The sequence below is a fragment of the Buteo buteo genome, chromosome 5 (genome assembly GCF_964188355.1).
Source record: "Buteo buteo chromosome 5, bButBut1.hap1.1, whole genome shotgun sequence".
In the NCBI taxonomy this organism is placed as follows: Eukaryota; Metazoa; Chordata; class Aves; order Accipitriformes; family Accipitridae; genus Buteo; species Buteo buteo.
In genome coordinates, this window is record NC_134175.1 from 27969179 (window position 1) to 27988450 (window position 19272).

Consider the following 19272-nt stretch of genomic DNA (forward strand, 5'->3'; position numbering starts at 1 on the left):
CTTGCCTGTTTTTAGCTGAATTGCACCACCTGCTGCACATGCTGTCTCATAAAACTGTCTTTAAGCAGCAGATTTCATGGGATAATGTAGTAGCAGATGAGTATTTCTTCTTGTCTCTTTTCTTTGAACTAGAACCACCATCTTTTGTTAAGAAAATTGAAAATGTGACAGCTCTGGCTGGAGACAGTATTACATTACAGGCTGTGGTGAAAGGGTCAGAGCCTATTTCTGTGATATGGATGAAAGGCAAAGACATTATTCAAGATGATAACAAAGTGAGAGTGACATTTGAACATGGTCTAGCAACGCTGCAAATTACCGGTGTCCAGCTGAGCTCTGGTGGCAAATACACCTGCGTGGCTGAGAATGATGCAGGAAGTCAGTCCTGCTTTGGTGAACTAGCAGTGAAAGGTCAGTGGAGTAGTGCTGTGATCCCTGCATTGTCTCCCACCTGAGAGGAAGAGCAATTTCCTTTTGTCCTTAACACCAGTTGTTTAATTCTGTTGTAGAACCTGCCAAAATCATTGAAAAATCCGAAATGATCCAGGTAACAGCAGGGGAACCAGCCATTTTGGAGTACACTGTCACAGGCACTCCAGAGCTAAAAACCAAATGGTTCAAAGATGGAAGGCCACTACCTGCCAGCAAAAAATATAGGATCAGCTTTAAAAATAACGTTGCCCAGCTCAAGTTTTATGCTACTGAAATGCAGGACAGTGGCGAGTACACCTTTGAGATATCCAATGATGTGGGCATCAGCTCTTGTACTACCAGCTTCACTGTGCTAGGTTGGTACTGATTCTTTGCAATGAGCCCTGCTACTCTGCCTTCAGCCCAACAGAGCCAGAAGTTGAACTGCATGCCTGTTTTGCTCATGTGTTGGTTTCTTTCATTTTTTCACTCTCAACAGATCGCACTCTCCCTCCCTTCTTTACCAAACCACTGAAGAATATTGACAGCATCATTAGCACCTCATGCCGCCTAGACTGCAAAATTTCAGGCTCTCTTCCAATGACCGTCTCTTGGTTTAAGCAGGACACTGAGATCACTTCAAGTGCCAAGTATACAGTACATTTTGCAGAAGGCTCTGCATCTTTGGAAATAAAACACCTAGATGCAAGTGACGCTGGCGTCTACATTTGCAGAGCCACAAACTCTGCTGGTAGCAAAGACAGCAGTAGCACATTGTTTATAAAAGGTTTGGCAATTTGTTTCATGTTTTTTGGAGTTTTACTTTTCATGTCATAATACTTTTCTTCTCCAAAGCACAGGCCATGTGTCTTACTCTTGACAATTGTTTCCTTTCAATGCAATCTAGAGCCACCCAGCTTCGCTGTAGAACCAGAGTCCCAAGATGTACTGCCAGCATCAACTGTACGTTTCAAAGGCACATTTAAAGGCACAACACCACTGACTGTGAAATGGTTTAAAGGTGATACTGAGCTGGTGACAGGAGGAGCCTGCTACATTATGACAGAAGCATTAGCAAGTTACTTGGAGCTTTATGCGGTCAAACCAACAGATTCAGGAAAATACACCTGCAAAGTCTCCAATGTAGCTGGTTCAGTAACATGCAGTGCAAACTTGTTTGTAAAAGGTTTGCATTCTTACTCTCTTCTAAACTTTCAGCGGCTGGATTTGACCCAGTGGCACTCTTTCCAGCCTTCTTTGTCCTGAACACTTTTCTTAAATCCACAGAACCTGCTGCCTTCAAGGAGAAGCTAGAGCCAACCCATCTGGTAAAGAAAGGTGGATATGCTGAGCTGACCTGTGAAGTCACTGGTACTCCTGAGATTAAAATCACGTGGTTCAAGGATGATAGAGAGTTAAAAGAGAGTGACAAATACAGGATGTCTTTTGCAAAATACTTGGCAATACTCCACATTACAGAGGTTGAGACTGAAGACAGTGGGGAATACATTTGCGAGGCCAAAAATGATGCTGGAAAAGATATTTGCAGTAGCGTTGTTACAGTCAAAGGTGTGTGTAACATCCAGCCACATAGTTTGTCTCTTTAAACTCAGTGCAGTTTTACAGGCTTTGAAAGTATGATTAATACAAACTGCACTCTCTCTTTTGCACCGTAGAGTCACCTTATTTTAGCAAGGAGTTTCAATCCATGGAAGTCTTGAAGGATTCTGATGTGGTTTTGGAGTGCGAGGTGCTTGGCACACCTCCCTTTGAAGTGTTTTGGGTGAAAGATGATAAACCTGTGCGGAGCAGTAAGAAGCACAGAATAAGCATTGAGAAATCTTTGATTAGCCTCCACGTTTTCAGGTTTGATGCTTCTGATGTTGGCGAGTATCAGTGTAGAGTAACAAACGATGTTGGGAGCTGCCTCTGCAGTTCAGAGGTCACACTGAAAGGTTAGTGCAAGGTGCAGAATGCCACTAGCATGCTCTTATCCCAGTGTGGTTTCCATGCCACACTGTCATGCACCAGATCCATACTTACATAGTCCCTTTCTTCCTGCCAGAGCCCCCACAGTTCTTGAAGAGGATAGAAAACATTAGTTCCCTTCGAGGGGGCACAGTCGTGTTTCAGGCTGCTATTAAAGGCTCCTTGCCCATCACTGTGTCCTGGCTGAAAGACAACGATGAAGTGATTGAAGACAACAATATCAAAATGACCTTTGTGAACAATGTTGCCACTCTTCTGGTGAGGTCTATTGAGCTGAAACATGATGGGAAATATTTCTGCCAGGCTAAAAATGAGGCGGGAATTCAAAGGTGTTCTGCTTTGCTGACTGTCAAAGGTTGGTCCTACCCTGAGGGCTTGCAGTGATCTCGGACGGTTCCCTTGCCATTTTTACAGATGCCCTTAACGCTCTATCTCCTTGTTTACAACAGAACCTGCTACAATCGTGGACAAGGCCGTGTCAATAGATGTGACTGAGGGAGACCCAGCAACCTTGCAGTGTAAATTTTCGGGAACGAAACACATTACAGCCAAATGGTTCAAAGATGGCAAGGAATTGATGTTGGGCCCAAAATATAAGATCAGTGTTACAGACACTGTCTCAGTCCTAAAGGTGCTTCATACAGAAAAGAAAGACAGTGGGGAATACATTTTTGAGGTTCACAATGATGTTGGGAGCAGTAGCTGTTCTGCCAGCATTAATGTCCTAGGTGTGTATGGGCTCTCTTTTATCATTGTTTTTACACACAAAATCTGTTCTGCTAGGCTGACATCTGCCACAATCAAGGTTGAATTTCATACTTTGTCTTTTTACTCTGTCTTGGCTAGATCTCATTATACCACCTAAATTCACCAAAAAGCTCAAGAAAATGGACAGCATTAAGGGGTCTTTTGTCCACCTGGAGTGCATAGTGTCTGGTTCACATCCTATAAGTATCCAGTGGTACAAGGACGGCCAAGAAATAACAGCAAGTGAAAAGCACAAATATTCTTTCCATGATAATACTGCATTTCTGGAAATCAATAAACTGGAAGGCATAGACAGTGGCTCTTACACCTGTGAAGCAACAAATAAGGCAGGAAGCAACCAATGCAGTGGGTTCTTAACAGTCAAAGGTTTGAGCTCCTTCTTTGTTCTGTGTTAGGTCTCTCATACATAATTTTGGAATTCCCCTGTCTCAGAGTAATCCCCTTTCTTCCTTTTTACACATTATAGAACCACCATATTTTGTGGAAAAACCTCAGTCCCAAGAGGTTGTGCCCAACGCCAGGGTTCAGTTCAAAGCACTGGTGAAAGGCTCTACACCTCTGCAGATAAAGTGGTTTAAAGACAGCCAGGAGCTCCTCTCTGGAGCCAATCGATCTGTCTGGAAGGACGACACATCTAGCGTACTGGAGCTCTTCTCAGCTAGGACATCTGACTCCGGGAACTACACTTGTCAGATAAGCAATGATGTGGGGACTGCAACTTGCAAGGCCGCTTTGTTTGTAAAAGGTGTGCAACACAATGTTCTTCTCTTCTTTGTGGTTCTGATTTTTCTGTGCATTTTGGGGGGAGGGGGTAGGAAACCCTTGTATTTCTTTAAACCACCTTGAATATTATACCGCCTCACCTTTTCTGTCCATCTTCTAGAGCCCCCCAGATTTATTCAGATGCCAACTTCTGTAGTAGCTTTGCGTGAAGGACAGTCCACCACTTTCGAGTGCCAGGTAGTAGGCACGCCAGAGATCCACATCACATGGTACCTGGATGGGAATGAAGTGACTGACCAAGCTAAATACAGCATCTCCTTCATAGACGGTTTAGCCACTTTGAAAGTCACTCAAGCCAGAGTGTCGGATAGTGGGATTTATGTTTGTGAAGCCCACAATGATGCAGGCAGTGAGAGCTGCAGCGTCGAGCTGAAAGTAAAAGGTTGGTTTTGAACATCTTGTCATCATCCAGCTATGTCACATAGCTGTGGTGATGGAATAGAGGAGCCTTGTCCCCTCAAAACCACTTAAGGTTGCTATTTACTTTCCCCTCATTCCTCTTTGTAGAGCCTCCAACATTTGTTCGGGAGTTGAGTCCCACCGCCGTAGTGAAGGGCTTGGAGGCTACACTGGAGTGTGAGGTGACTGGTACTCCTCCATTTGAGGTGAAGTGGCTGAAGAACAATAAGGAGATGTTCAGCAGCAAGAAATATGCCATCTCCACCAAAGAATCAGTATTTACTCTTAATGTGACTAACTGTGATGTCTCAGATGTTGGTGAATATCAGTGTATTATATCAAATGAAGGTGGGAGCTGTTCTTGCAGCACAAGGCTCAGCTTGAAAGGTCAGTCCTCTAGGAAGCATACCCCAAACATTACATCCCCTAGCTAAACTGTAGTGACAAGGTTGACTTTATATGATCTCTCTTTCCCCTCTTCACTTTCCATGACTTCTCTTCCAAACAAACAAAACCTCACACCACAGAACCACCATCCTTCGTCAAGAAGCTGGAGAATGTCACTAGTATTTTGAAAGGTACCGCATTCTTCCAGTGTGTTGTAGCAGGCGCTCAACCCTTATCTGTGTCATGGATAAAAGATGAGAAAATACTGGAAGATGATGAGCACCACCATATTACCTTTGAGAACAGCGTGGCCACACTGGAACTTACTAATGTTGACCTCAGCCACAGAGGGAGATACACCTGCCAGGCAAAGAACGAGTCTGGCATGGAGAAGTGTTTTGCTTTACTTTTTGTACAAGGTGTGTACAAGGTGTGACCCTTCAAGCTCATCCTTGATGAGTACTTGAAAATTCAGTCCCCTATCTGTGTTGCTAACTGCCTTTTTTATACACTTTATATCTCAGAGCCTGCACGGATCATAGAAAAGGCTAAATCACTTAAAGTCACTGAAAGAGACCCCGTGACTTTGGAGTGTACTGTTGCTGGGACACCAGAGCTCCGAATAAGATGGTACAAAGATGGTAAACAGCTCCTGCCCAGTAGATACTACACAATGAGCTTTGAAAACAATGTGGCCAGTTTCAGGATTGAACCTGTATCAAAGGAGGATAGTGGTACATACAGTTTTAAGGTTGAAAATGACTTTGGAAGTAGCACCTGCGAAGCTGTTCTGACTGTGCTAGGTTTGTATTATCATTTGGCAAATTTGCCAGTCCAACAGGGACAGAATGAAAAAATAATAATCTCTGTTTGTGAAAGATAGGTAAGAAGGTAACCAGTGTGTTTTTGCCATTTTTTGTGTTGGGCAGATCAATCAATTCCTCCTGCATTTATCAAAAAGCTAACCAAAAAGGATACCGTTCTTGGATCTTCTATCCAAATGGAGTGCAAAGTCTCTGGGTCACTCCCCATTACTGCAAAATGGTTTAAGGATGGAAAAGAGATAACTGACAGTGCAAAATACAGAAGCTTATGCCATGAGAACACGATGTCACTCGAGATTGCTAATCTAGAGCTGGCAGACAGTGCAAATTACACATGCAGTGTCTCTAATGTTGCCGGGAACGATTCTTGCAGTGCTATTCTCACTGTGAAAGGTTTGAAACTCTTTTACTACTTCTTCTTGTTTGTGATAGATGCTGAGAAAATACCTTAAATCTTATGCTAACAAAACACTCTTATACTTCTTAACATTAATGCTGAAAACTTGGTCTCCATGCTTATCTCACTAATTTTCTTTATTCTTAGACAGTTCTGATGTAATTGAATATTTCTTTTTCTTAAAAACTGCAGAGCCACCAAGCTTCTTAGTAAAACCTGAAAGCCAGCAAGCCATCCCAGATTCCACAGTGGAGTTTAAGGCCACACTAAAAGGAACGCCACCATTTACAGTAAAATGGTTCAAAGAAGACTTAGAACTTGTATCTGGTCCTACTTGTTTCATTGGGATTGAAGGGTCAACCGGGTTCTTAACCCTCTATTCAGTGGATACTTCTAGGAGTGGGCACTACACTTGTCACGTTTCAAATGACGTTGGCAGTGACTCTTGCACTACAACATTGATGGTAACAGGTGTGCACTCTTTCTTGTTGTGTTGCAGTCTTTTTGTCTATTTCTTTTCTTTCCTTTTTGCCAAGCCCACCTCAGTGACCTTTGATACATTGCCCAGTGAATTCCCTACCCTACGTTTGCAACCCACAGTTGTTTGGCTCTTTTCCCAACTCTTTTCTTTCCAGTATTAATTCAGACCTTCCTGACCCTACTTTTCTGGTTTTTTTAGAACCACCCAAGTTTGCTAAGAAGCTAGAGGCAGCAAAAGTAGTCAAGCAGGGTGACTCAGCCCGGCTTGAATGCAAAGTAAGTGGATCTCCAGAGATGAAAGTAGTGTGGTTCAGAAATGACCATGAAATTGTTGCCAGTGAAAAATTCCGGACATCATTCATTGACTCTGTGGCCGTGCTTGAAATGAATCATCTCAGTACTGATGAGAGTGGTGACTACATCTGTGAAGCTCACAACCCTGCCGGCAAGGCCAGCTGTAGCACCAAAGTCACAGTGAAAGGTTAGCTGTCCTCTTGTTCTCTGACTACATCTTATTTTTCCCTGGTGGTTTTATCCTTTGGAAATCCACAGGAACATGAGATTAATTTCTCACTTCAGGGCTGCCTTTTTCTTCATGTCATGTTTGTTTCTTAATGCCCCCCTCACCCCCTCTGCCAGTGCCTGAACAAGAGAGGTGTTGTTCTTAATGCAGATGAGTCCTAAGCTAGGTGTCCCCCAGTTCTATGATTGTCAACGTCCAAGACAGATCATAGTGGTAACCACTATATCAAGGAGCTGAAATATGAAGAAAAAGAACAGACCCAAACTGATCAGTGTCAGTTTTACACCCTGTATTTGAGAATATTACCAGCTAAATGAGACCTGTACCCTTCTTGCCCGGGGTCACCTCTCTGTTTTTACCTTTTCTACAGAGAGGCTAAGAGCTTTGAATGCTCACCTACCTGCAAGATCATTCCATAATGTGCCCAGAAAATGAGGAAAGTCCTTGCTCATTCTGTTGATTTTCTCAGCAGTCTCATTATGTAGAAGCTGATATCAGTAAACAGTTTGTTGGTCAAATAGCTCTAGACTCCTTTTTAAAAATGTTCCTTTCTTCTCTTGTTAGAACCTCCTGTCTTTAGCAGGAAGCCTTCTCCAGTAGACATGCTCAAAGGAAGTGAGGTTAGCCTGGAATGTGAGATTTCAGGAACGCCACCATTTGATGTTACCTGGTACAAAGACAGGAGACAAATCCGCAGCAGTAAGAAGTATAAGGTTACGGCCAAAAACTACCATACAAGCGTTCGCATTCTTAATGTTGAAGCTGCAGATGTTGGTGAATATCAGTGCAAAGCACAGAACGACGTAGGAAGTGACACTTGTTTTTGCACTGTGAAGCTGAAAGGTAAAGTATTGGCACATATGCCATCTGCAGTGTTCCCAATGGCTCTGCATTGCTCTTCTTTACATAGGCACTGTATTTACTGTATCTGCATGTTTATTCTTCAGAACCACCAAAATTCTTGACGAAAATAAACAGCATGACTGTTGTGGTTGGTGAACCAGTAGAGTTACAAGCAAGAGTCGAGGGCTCCCAGCCAATTTCTGTGCAGTGGCTTAAAGACAAAGAGGAAGTTATTAGAGAAAGTGAAAACACGAAGATCACGTTTATGGAAAATATTGCAACTTTACAACTTGTGCGCACAGAGACAAGCAATGCTGGAAAATACATCTGTCAGATCAGAAATGATGCTGGAAGTCGCGAGTGCATGGCTACCTTAACTATTCTAGGTTGGTAAGAAGCACAAGTGCATGAAAGATATTTTTAAAGTTAGGAATTTGGCTATTTAGTGTCAGCTGTACGCTTTGCTTATGCCCCTGAGTTCAAAACAATCAAAACAGAGAATCTCTGTGTCCCCCAAAGAAGTAGTCATGTTCCTTATTTCCAGTTGTCCAGGGATAGGGGTGAAAGGAACCACAGGCCTCTACACTGTGATGGGATCCAGTTGACTGGCTTTCTAAGTCATGTCTTCTGCTTGTGCCTGCTTGGAGAGGGACAGACAGTTGCATTTCTCTCCTAGGAGTTTAAACTTATTTTTACTTCATTTTGGAGAGCATCTGAAATCTCCAGTTTAGGATAGAATAAAGGGTGGAAAAAACAGCTGAAAAAATTTCCCAGCCCAACAAACTGAGATATCCTTAGTATCAAATGTGTAAGCCCCATTTTATAGTGCTATAATACTTAGAGCTAGTACTAATCAAATCCTGTTTTCACCATACATGTTACCCATCTCTCCTTCTAGAGCCTGCAGTCATTGTAGAGAAAGCAGAGCCAATGAGAGTTACTATAGGAGACGCCTGTACTTTGGAGTGCAAAGTGGCAGGCACACCAGAGCTTTCCACTGGGTGGTTCAAGGATGGCAAAGAGCTGACCAGCAGCCAAAAATACAGAATTACTTTCCTCAATAAAGTATCTACACTTAAAATTATGGATGCAGAGAAGGAAGATGGTGGATTGTACACTTTTGCAGTGCAGAACGACGTGGGGAAAAGCAGTTGCACAGCATCGGTTGATGTTTTAGGTTGGTTGGGTAGCTTGTCTTCTATCTTTTATAAAAACTTTTGTTCAGTCATGGTCTCTTTCCTGTCTTCCATTCCTTCCCTCCTTTTCTCTCTAACCATGGATTTATTATGTTTTCTTACGCAGATCGAATCATTCCTCCTTCTTTCACAAGAAAACTAAAGGACACCCCTTGTGTCCTGGGTTCCTCAGCACTGCTGGAATGCAAAGTGTTGGGTTCACCTCCTATTTCTGTTGCCTGGTTCCGAAATGGACTTAAATTAGTCAATGGGGAAAAACATCAAATCTCCTTTTCAGACAACCTATGTATTTTAGAAGTGAATTCACTGAGCGACTCAGATACTGGAACTTACACCTGCAAAGCTACCAACATAGCTGGTTCAGATGAATGCAGTGCTGTATTGACTGTACAAGGTCAGTATACGATGGTCAGGAAGCTCTCTGAGCTACTCTTTTCTCTTTCTTTCTTGAAATTGCCTATGGTCTTTTGTAAATACACTCGGGGAAAATTATTGATTGGAAAATATTTTGTTCTTTATCTTCAGTAGGTGTGTGGAAATGCCAGGGTTATGCTGGAGCAACCTGTCTTATCTCTCTTTTTCTCTTGTGTGTTTAGAACCACCTTCTTTTGAGAGGACACCAGAGCCTCTGGATGTCTTGCCAGGCACTAGCATCACTTTTACATGTGTTATCAGAGGAACCCCTCCTTTTAAGGTGAACTGGTTTAGAGGGGCCAATGAGCTTGTGCCAGGGGACAAATGCAATATCTACTTGGAGGACTCCATTGTGGAGCTTGAGTTATTTGATGTAACTCCTCTCCAAAGTGGAGAGTACACTTGCCTAGTGACTAATGATGCTGGCAGGGCAAATTGTACAACACACCTTACAGTAAAAGGTTTGTAAAGATTGCATCTCTCTATTTACCTTAAAATATTGTTTCCTTCCCTCCATTTGTCCTGTTGTGCTCAACGTTTGTGACTTCTTACCCTTCATTAGAGCCAGCTGTCTTTGTGAAGAAACTGAGTGATCAGTATGTGGAGCCTGGCAAGCCCATCATCCTGGAGGGCAATTACACAGGCAGCCTGCCTATTTCTGTGACTTGGAAGAAGAATGGCCACACCATCACTCAATCTCAGAAGTGTAGCATCACCACCACAGAGAAATCCTGCATCCTGGAAATACTTGACAGTACCAAAGAAGATGCAGGAGAATACACTTGCCATGTTGAAAATGAGGCAGGAGGAGATGTTTGTGAGGCTGTAGTATCTACCTTAGGTGTGTGCTCCCTTTGCTTTTTCTTGCCTGTTCTTTCAAGTGTATGCTTTCCAAGACCTGGCACTATAACGAGTCTATCTAATGGCTTCTGTTTTTTAGAACCTCCCTATTTTGTTACACACTTGGAACCTCTTGAGGTGTCTGTTGGGGATTATACAACGTTGCAATGCCACGTTGCTGGAACACCAGAAATCACTGTGTCTTGGTACAAAGGTGATACGAAACTCAGGTCTACACCTGAGTACAAAGTATTCTTTAAAGACAATGTTGCTACACTTATTTTCAACAAAGTGGTTAGCAATGACAGTGGAGAATATACCTGCAAGGCAGAAAACAGCGTAGGAACTGCATCTACAAAGGCTCTCTTAACAGTTCAAGGTGATGATTTTATAGTAGCTTGCTACAAATCCTTTTTCTCTTGCAAAACTATAAAGAAATTGATTCCTGGGGTATATTTATCCTTTACTTGCTTTCTTCTAGAGCGCAAACGGCCACCATCCTTTGCAAGAAAATTAAAGGACATCGAGCACCCTGTTGGTTTACCCCTTAAATTTATGTGTCGGCTCAATGGCTCAGAACCAATTACCGTGACTTGGCATAAAGATGGTGTGCTGCTAAGTGATGACCACAATGTGCACACATCCTTTGTAGATAATGTTGCAGTGCTGCAACTGGTGCGAACTGAGATGAACCATACTGGGCAGTACTCTTGCACAGCCACCAATGCTGTGGGCACTGCCACCTCAAGTGCTAGGCTCACAGTGGCAGGTGTGTTGGCTTACAAAACTTTTGCCTGGAGCACAGGCTCCCCCTTCCCATTTCATGCATGCGATGGTATTGGTGTGTTGGATTAGCTTTTCTGTGAAGTATGAGTATTACACTGTTTTCTTGTCTTTCTAGAACCCAAGCAAGCACCTGTCTTTGACACCAAACCAGAATCTATTGATGTGCCTTTTGGAGAAAGTGCTGACTTTGAATGCCATGTTACTGGAGCCCAGCCAATACATATCACCTGGTCCAAGGATGGTCGGGAAATCCGAACTGGAGGAAATTTCAGTATTACATTTGTAGCCAACACAGCTCACCTTCGAGTGCTCAGAGTGGGTAAAGGAGACTCTGGCCAATATACTTGCCAAGCTAGTAATGAAGCTGGGAAAGACTTTTGCTCAGCCCAACTCAGTGTCAAAGGTATTAAGATTAAGTCACCTCTGTTTGTGTGTTTTCTTTTTCTTGGGTAAAGAGACCTCTTTGTTACTGAGTCTCATCTTCCACCCTTTCCAGTTTGGAAATATATAGCAAGTATCTTTCCAGAAAGCAGACATATACCATGTGGTGACCTCCTCCTACCATAATGCATGACAGTAGAAGCCTTGTGTGCCTGCAAAATCTCAAAGGGAAAGGTCCCCTTGTGAAACTGTTTGTATGGAGAGTTGCACTTACCCTGTTTTTTACTGTCATTAGTGCTTAAACTACAATCACAGTGGTATTCACACATAGCAATTACTGTATAGAAAATGGTGATATGATAAATACAATTACCTTGCATTTGTAGGCCAGCATTGGTAACTCTTTCAAATTTGCTAAAGATTTCAATTGGAGTTCTGAACGGCTGATTTATTCTAGACTACTTAAGTTCTTCATGCAGAAATAAGTTTTAAAGCTGTGCAAGCAAGTGAAACTATCCCTACCTTGTTTCTGCTGCTCCTGGGCGTGAAGAGCTTGTCAAATCTTTCATGCTGGCCTGGGGATGTTTTCATCCCTCAAAGGTAACAGCAAAATTTGCCTTGGGTGGAGCAATCGTCCTTCGTTCTTCGTGTGTACTTTACAGCTCCAGCTGTCTAACACCAGAGTTGGCAGAACATAGTTTTAGTTGTTGTTTTTGCCTTCTTTTCTCCATCTTACATCTTTGCTTGAGAGGAAACTCCAGTTGGCAATAGAGCCAGCTGCTGTAGCAAGCTTACTTTGTTGTGCCCCAATACTCTTGTGAACCCCATAACTCTTGCTCAGCACCATAGATTTCACATGGCAAACAGGTATACCGCCACTCTCTACATACTTATTCTGTTCTGCAGAACCTCCCAAGTTCATCAAGAAGCCTGAAGCTTTGCGGTTCGTGAAGCAGGGGGATGCAGTCCAACTTGAATGTAAAATCAGTGGCACACCAGAGATCCGAACCGTGTGGTACAAAAATGACCAGGCACTCCTGGCGAGCGACAGGCTCCACATGTCCTTTGTAGACTCCGTGGCGATGCTAACCATCTTGGGTGCCAACACTGAAGATGCTGGAGATTACATATGTGAAGCCCATAACTCTGCCGGCACAGCCAGCTGCAGCACTTCAGTCACAGTGAAAGGTTAGCAGTATGGCTTCACACACCACCAGAATCCCTGGCTTCTAGGTCCGCTGCCAGCTGCACATCCTTGTGGACAGGGAGCTGCTGCTATGGCAGTTGGTGGCTGCTGGGGCAGCGTCTCTCCAGCTGCTCTCACCTTCAAACACTGCTGTGTTTAAGCAGCAGAGGCCAGGCAGGAAATAGTGGTGGGTGTTCAGCACTGTGCAGCCATTCCCCTGTCTCCCCATTTAAGTCAATTGCAACCTGAATAAGGCAAGCTTGTCAGATCACAGGGGAAGCATGGACCAGCTGGAACACCAGCCATGATGAGGGAGATGGGCATACTTTGCAGCCATCCCTCTGTCTCCTCTTTATACACAATGATCCTGGCAGGAATGAAACTTAAGACGGAAGAGGAGGCTGTGTTGCTGAGCCCCACTGATGGTAGCTTTCATGACTGGAAAGAGGCGGGGAAAGCTGGAATGTCATCCTGGGGAGAGGCAAGAGTGGCTTTTGAGGAGGGGCACTGAGCACTGACTCCAAACAGGTGCAGAAGTGTCACATTTTCTGCCCTTAGTACTCTAAGTGTTGGGATGGCTTTCTGGGAAATGCCAGGGGCTCAGCATTTTTTAGAGGTGAGGCCACATATTTGGAAACTAAATATAGGTTTACAAGAATAAGTGTAGGCCCCTTTCCTGAATATGTTGCCTCCTGCTACTATCCAGAAACCCACCCAGGGAAGCAGGCTCACGCATTACGATGTGATTCTTTTTTTATAGAACCACCTGTTTTTAGCAAGGTGCCAAGCCCTGTGGACACGCTTAAAGGCTCAGATGTCATCCTCCAGTGTGAGATAGCAGGGACTCCACCCTTTGAGGTGGCTTGGTTCAAGGACCGGAGGCAGGTCAGGAGCAGCAAGAAGTTCAAGGTGACAACAAAACAATCCATTGCCAGTCTTCATATTCTCAATCTGGAATCTCAAGATACTGGAGAATATCAATGCAAAGCTATGAATGAGGTGGGAAGCGACACTTGCACCTGCCCGGTGAAATTCAAAGGTTTGTATGCTAGAGGATCAACAGCACCACCGCCCTCTTCTCATAATCTCCCGGCTGCATGCTTAACCTTCCTCTACCTCCTTGTTTTTGCCATCAGAACCCCCACGCTTTGCCAAGAAGCTGAGTGACACTGCAATCTTCGTTGGGGAGCCAACAGCCCTGCAGGCAGTGGTGGAAGGATCCCCACCAATTTCTGTTATCTGGCTCAAGGACAAGGGTGAAGTTATTAGGGAGAGTGAAAATGTACAAATGTGGTTTATGGACAACATTGCAACTCTTGAGATTGCCAGTGCAGAGGGAGCTGATGTTGGGAAGTACATCTGCCAGATCAAAAATGATGCTGGCATGCGGGAGTGCTCTGCCTTTTTACAAGTCCTAGGTGGGTATAGCTTGCTTCACAGGTACTGTATTTTACAGCTTGCACAATTGCCTCTACCAGCCTGTTTTCTGTTTATATCCTGCGCTCACTGGTTTGCAGATAGATTTCCTGGTGACACACTGACCCCTCCCTTCCTATTTCAGAACCGGCAGTTATCTTAGAGAAGAGTGAGCCGATCACAGTAATGGCTGGCAATCCTTTTACGTTGGAGTGCAAAGTAGGAGGAACACCTGAACTTATCACCAAGTGGTACAAAGATGGCAGAGAACTAAGGAGCGACCGCAAATACCAAATTACCTTTTCCAACAATATATCCACCTTGAAAGTCTTTTCTGCAGACAGGGGAGACAGGGGCTTGTATACTTTTGAGGTGCACAATGAGGTGGGGGACAGCAGCTGCACTTCTTCAGTTGATGTTTCAGGTCAGCTTTCTGTCTTTGTCGTTCACCCTTGTCTTTAAAGGAAGCTCCCCCCCCACCCCTTTCCTTTCCCCTGAAAAAAACCCAACACTTTTCTTCCTATTCTTCTGCCCTGTCCTATTTAGATCGTCTTGTTCCTCCTTCATTCTCAAGAAAACTGAAGGAAACAAATGGGGTGCTGGGATCCTCCGTGCTTCTGGAGTGCAAAGTGTCTGGGACATCCCCCATATCTGTGGCCTGGTTTCAGGATGGGAATGAGATTGTTAGTGGAGAAAAATATGAAATCTCATTCTTGGATAATGTTTGTGCTTTGAAGCTGAATGCCCTGGATGTCACAGATACAGGGCCATATACCTGTGTGGCAGCCAATGTGGCTGGATCTGATGAATGCAGCGCCTTCCTGACTGTACAAGGTCAGTGGAAGGGTACTACAGCCCTTTCAACAAAATTCTTCTTCCCTCTTCTCTTCCACCCCTCTGGTTTCCCATGATTTCTTTTTCATGTTTTTCTTCTGTTTTCTCCCTCCTTCTCTCTTTTTTTTTTGTCTCAAACCTGCTCCAGTTTTCCTCCCCCACAGAGACTCTCCTATTAACATCTTTCTCCCTCTTCACTTCTTTGCATGATCCTTAGAACCACCCTCTTTTGTGAAGACACCTGATCCCCAGGAAGTTTTGCCTGGATCGAGTGTGACATTCACGAGCTACATCAAGGGCAGTACTCCCTTCAAAGTGACTTGGTTCCGAGGCATCAGGGAGCTGGTGCCAGACAGCAGCTGCTCCATCTCTCTGGACGAGTCTGTGGCACAGCTGCAGCTGTACAATGTGGAGCCAGGCCACAGCGGGGACTATGCCTGCGTGGTCACAAATGATGCTGGCAGTGCCTCATGCACAACCCAACTCTTTGTAAAAGGTGTGTTTGTCTGTGTGCCTGTATGCACAGGTATCTCCCTTCACACTCTGCCTGCAGCCCTGCCATGTCTGTCCCTCTCACTATTGATCTATGCCTCCCCACAGAGCCTGCAGTCTTTGTGAAGAAATTAAGTGACTTCAGTGTGGAGCAGGGGAAGTCCATTGTACTGGAAAGCAGCTACATAGGCACTCCTCCCATCTCTGTCACCTGGAAAAGAAATGGCATGCCCATAGCTCAGTCTCCACGCTGCAGTGTTACAGCTACTGACAAATCTGGCATTCTTGAAATCTTCAACAGCACCAAAAGTGATGAAGGCGAATACACCTGTGAGGTGGCAAATGAGGCGGGTGGGGATGTTTGCCACAGCCTTGTATCCGTCTTAGGTACACACCACCCCTGATGCCCCTACAGCACCCCAGTGGCGCTATGCCTGTGCTCACCATGCTCTCTTTTTCCCTAGAACCACCCTATTTTGTCACGCACCTGGACCGCGTGGAGGTGAAGGTTGGCGAGCCCTTGATCTTAAAATGCCAGATTGGTGGTGCGCCAGAAATCAAGGTTTCCTGGTACAAAGATGACACCAAGCTCAGATCAACACAGGCTTACAAAATGCACTTCAAGAATAACGTGGCAACGCTGGCATTCTCCACGGTGGAGGATAGTGACATTGGAGAATATGTCTGCAAAGCAGAAAATAGCGTTGGCTTCGCCACCTCCACAGCTTTGCTTGTTGTTAAAGGTGATGGGCCTAGAGCCACTCTTTCCTGGGGTAGTTTGTAGGAACTCTTCGTTGCCTACAGAAAGGGGTTCTTATTAATTTCAGAGTTAATTAATTCTAGATTGACAGGGTGGCTTTCTACTTATACTGCTGATTATTATTGCTTTGCAGAACGTCAACTTCCCCCTACATTTGCCAGAAAACTGAAAGATATTCAGGAGGCAGTTGGTGCCCCAGTGACGTTTGATTGCCGCATAAATGGCTCAGAGCCTATCCAGGTGTCGTGGTACAAAGACGGGGTTCTTCTAAGCGACAGTGATAACATGCAGTCAGCCTTCTTAAATAATGTTGCGACTCTCCAGATCTTGCAAACTAGCATGGCTTACTGTGGCCAATATACTTGCTCAGCCCAAAATGCTCTGGGGACAGCATCTTCCAGCGCCAAACTTCTCCTCACAGGTTTGTAGCTCACACTTAAACAAAGATCTTTCGTGTATCTTTGCTCTTTTATTTCTTCACCCTTTTTCCCACACTACCCATTATATTGTGGCCAGGGAGCATGGGCATGGCATGGTGAGGTGTGTGGTGAGGAGGGCTTGGTAGTGAGCTCTGCCATGCTTTCCTCTTTGCAGAACATCTACAACCTCCCTTCTTTGACATCAAGCCAGTGTCTATCGATGTGGCGCTAGGGGAAAGTGCAACCTTTAAGTGCCACATGACTGGCTCTGCTCCCATGAGGATTACTTGGACCAGAGACAACAGAGAGATCCGCCCAGGTGGCAACTACAAGATGACTCTGGTGGAAAACACAGCCAGCTTGACAGTCCTAAAAGTCAGCAAAGTGGATGCTGGACTCTACACATGTACTGCCAGCAACAGTGTTGGAAAGGACGCATGCGCAGCTCAGCTGGCTGTACAAGGTATTGCTGTGAGCTTTAGTGTTCATGAGGCTTTTCTTTGCAAGACAGACACCTGGAAAACAAAGACCTGAATGCAGATAAGTGTGAGACTAACAGCCTACACTGAGATGTCTTATTTCCTTTAAATATTATTTTAATACTTAGATATTCATTCATCTTTCTTCTGGTCAGGTATAGTGCGTGATTTGTCTTATCAAAGGGATTCTTCCATTGAAATGTTAACTCTGACTTAGTACCCTGTTACGCCTTTATGAATGGCCCTGTTGGCTGGCAAAATCTGTCTTCTTTAAAGTCTCTCTCCAGAAGTGACATTCACTAAGTTGTCCAGGGGAGGGAAAGGTAACTGGGAGAAACTCAGTTCACTTACTTATGAAACTTAAATGTATTTTTACTGAGTGTGCAGCTCCTGCAAATAGTTTTACTCTTTCACAGTCTGAAAACATTGAAAACTGCTGTTCTAGACAGCAGAACTGGAGGATCTGAGGACAGACTTGGTGACAAATATCCATTCCACCAACACTTTGCTTCTCCACATAGTGTGTGGATCTTATACATTTCAATGATCTAAATTTATGACTGGATCAAGCTGTCTTGGTACAAGTGACACTTCTATATTAGTGTAATTTCCTCAGTGTAGGTGGGAACATTGGATTTATTTATAGCTGTTCCGGATATCTCATTCTTATTGATTTTATAAAAGAACGAATGTAAAATACAGTACTTAAGTCATGTGTGAGTTCAAATGTCCCTATTGGTTTAGTGTTTTCTTTTTTTTTTCCCTCTGTATGAATTTGAGGGGGGAAACCCCAAAACATTTCAAGAGTAAATACTATGACTTTTACTCTCTAAGACAAATAACACAAGAAGCTGAACTAACACTAGCAAGGTTTTGTAATAATTGCATGTCAAATGTATTCTATATATGTACAGTATATTCTATCTACAGGCATTTTTCTTGGTGGGGGTGGGAAGAGCATGGCAGACTGAATTACCTGTAGATTCAGTGGCAAGTAGGGGTGCTGTTATTGTGTAGCTTGACTTACAAAAGGCATTGAAAGATTGTAGCAAGAAATCTAACCTCTTCAAAAGATTTAAAGCTTGTTTCCACCAGAATCACAATTCTGTTTATTATTAATTATAACACCATTAATAGGTTTATTTGACTGGAATAACGATTCATAAAGTGATCCCTTATTTATTTTCTTACTCTTCAACTCCTTATTCATAAAATCCTGAAAATTCTTTTTTTCCAGGATTATTATTTTCTTTTTTGATCCTGAACTTGCACTGGCACTCACTTCAATCCTTTAGAATTTGTACAGTTTCCCCAGGGCTGTAAAATCAATGATGTTGACTGTTTGCCAGCCAGTTTATATAGAAATTGGAAGGGCAAGCTCTTTGTGTGCATTGATTTGCATGTGTTTAATCTGAGCATATGATGTCTTACTTCTATGACACATAGACTTTTGTTAGTAGAATTAAGATTTGTTCAATTGACCTTGAAAATCTCCCAGTTTTTTATTAACTTTCCCACTTTAACATGTAATGTTCCCAATCTTTAATTTTAACAACTGCTTTAGGTTCTAGAAACAGCTTTACATTCTAAGTATATACCTTCCTAACTTGTATACCCTCATTTTTGGAAAGGAATGGAATTAGAGTGTGACTACTCAGAAACTGTCAGTATGCAGATAGATAATCAAGTCTTTGTCAAAGTGAAATCTGATAGTAAATTACTAAGATTCCAAGAGTCCTTGTGTTAACAAGCCATCATTTCTATTTTTAGAAACTCTAAGGAAGTTTTGTTACTAACAACATAGGGTGTTCGGCAAATGTCCCACAGGTTGAAGTAACCCGCAATAAAATTGATATTCTTCCTACACTTTACAGACAGATGCACAAAGAGGCACTACATCCTGTTTTGCAGTGAGATTTGTTTGTTGTGCCCACATTACCACCTCTTGGTTTTACTCATTATATCTTTGAACTATGAGCATTCAGTCTTATGATTCTGAATCATCCGTATGGTACTTCTGATGAAAAGTGTCAAACTCCACTCCTTTCTCTCCTTACAGAACAAAATGTAACCATCCGGTTTACTTTTCAGTCACAGCACCTTTAATACCAATTTCTGTAATACCAGCCATCTCATAAGTCTTACCAGCATGATTATTTTGAACCTCTTTTTTTTTGCTACCTGAGCTCCTTGACTTTTATTTCTTATATACACCTTTACGTTTGGCTTTGCAATAAATGTGTGGAGGGTTATAATGCAGATACA

General features: G+C 43.4%; 1 protein-coding gene across 2 annotated transcripts in view; it reads left to right on the plus strand.

Moving 5' to 3' along the window:
- LOC142031228 (titin-like) overlaps positions 1–19272 on the plus strand; it is a 244865-nt gene that overhangs the window by 57456 nt on the left and 168137 nt on the right. For both annotated transcript variants that reach the window (XM_075028344.1, XM_075028345.1), the window contains 36 exons: positions 133–411; positions 510–788; positions 911–1198; positions 1319–1597; positions 1699–1980; positions 2088–2366; positions 2477–2755; positions 2850–3128; positions 3247–3534; positions 3635–3913; positions 4052–4333; positions 4459–4737; positions 4878–5156; positions 5262–5540; positions 5667–5954; positions 6151–6429; positions 6638–6919; positions 7526–7804; positions 7909–8190; positions 8703–8981; positions 9107–9394; positions 9597–9875; positions 9977–10255; positions 10355–10633; positions 10736–11023; positions 11156–11443; positions 12328–12609; positions 13368–13646; positions 13744–14025; positions 14169–14447; positions 14570–14857; positions 15075–15353; positions 15458–15736; positions 15814–16092; positions 16243–16530; positions 16704–16991. In XM_075028344.1, the coding sequence (XP_074884445.1) occupies positions 133–411; positions 510–788; positions 911–1198; positions 1319–1597; positions 1699–1980; positions 2088–2366; positions 2477–2755; positions 2850–3128; positions 3247–3534; positions 3635–3913; positions 4052–4333; positions 4459–4737; positions 4878–5156; positions 5262–5540; positions 5667–5954; positions 6151–6429; positions 6638–6919; positions 7526–7804; positions 7909–8190; positions 8703–8981; positions 9107–9394; positions 9597–9875; positions 9977–10255; positions 10355–10633; positions 10736–11023; positions 11156–11443; positions 12328–12609; positions 13368–13646; positions 13744–14025; positions 14169–14447; positions 14570–14857; positions 15075–15353; positions 15458–15736; positions 15814–16092; positions 16243–16530; positions 16704–16991 (10143 nt within the window). The remainder of the gene's footprint in view (positions 1–132; positions 412–509; positions 789–910; positions 1199–1318; positions 1598–1698; positions 1981–2087; positions 2367–2476; positions 2756–2849; positions 3129–3246; positions 3535–3634; positions 3914–4051; positions 4334–4458; positions 4738–4877; positions 5157–5261; positions 5541–5666; positions 5955–6150; positions 6430–6637; positions 6920–7525; positions 7805–7908; positions 8191–8702; positions 8982–9106; positions 9395–9596; positions 9876–9976; positions 10256–10354; positions 10634–10735; positions 11024–11155; positions 11444–12327; positions 12610–13367; positions 13647–13743; positions 14026–14168; positions 14448–14569; positions 14858–15074; positions 15354–15457; positions 15737–15813; positions 16093–16242; positions 16531–16703; positions 16992–19272) is intronic.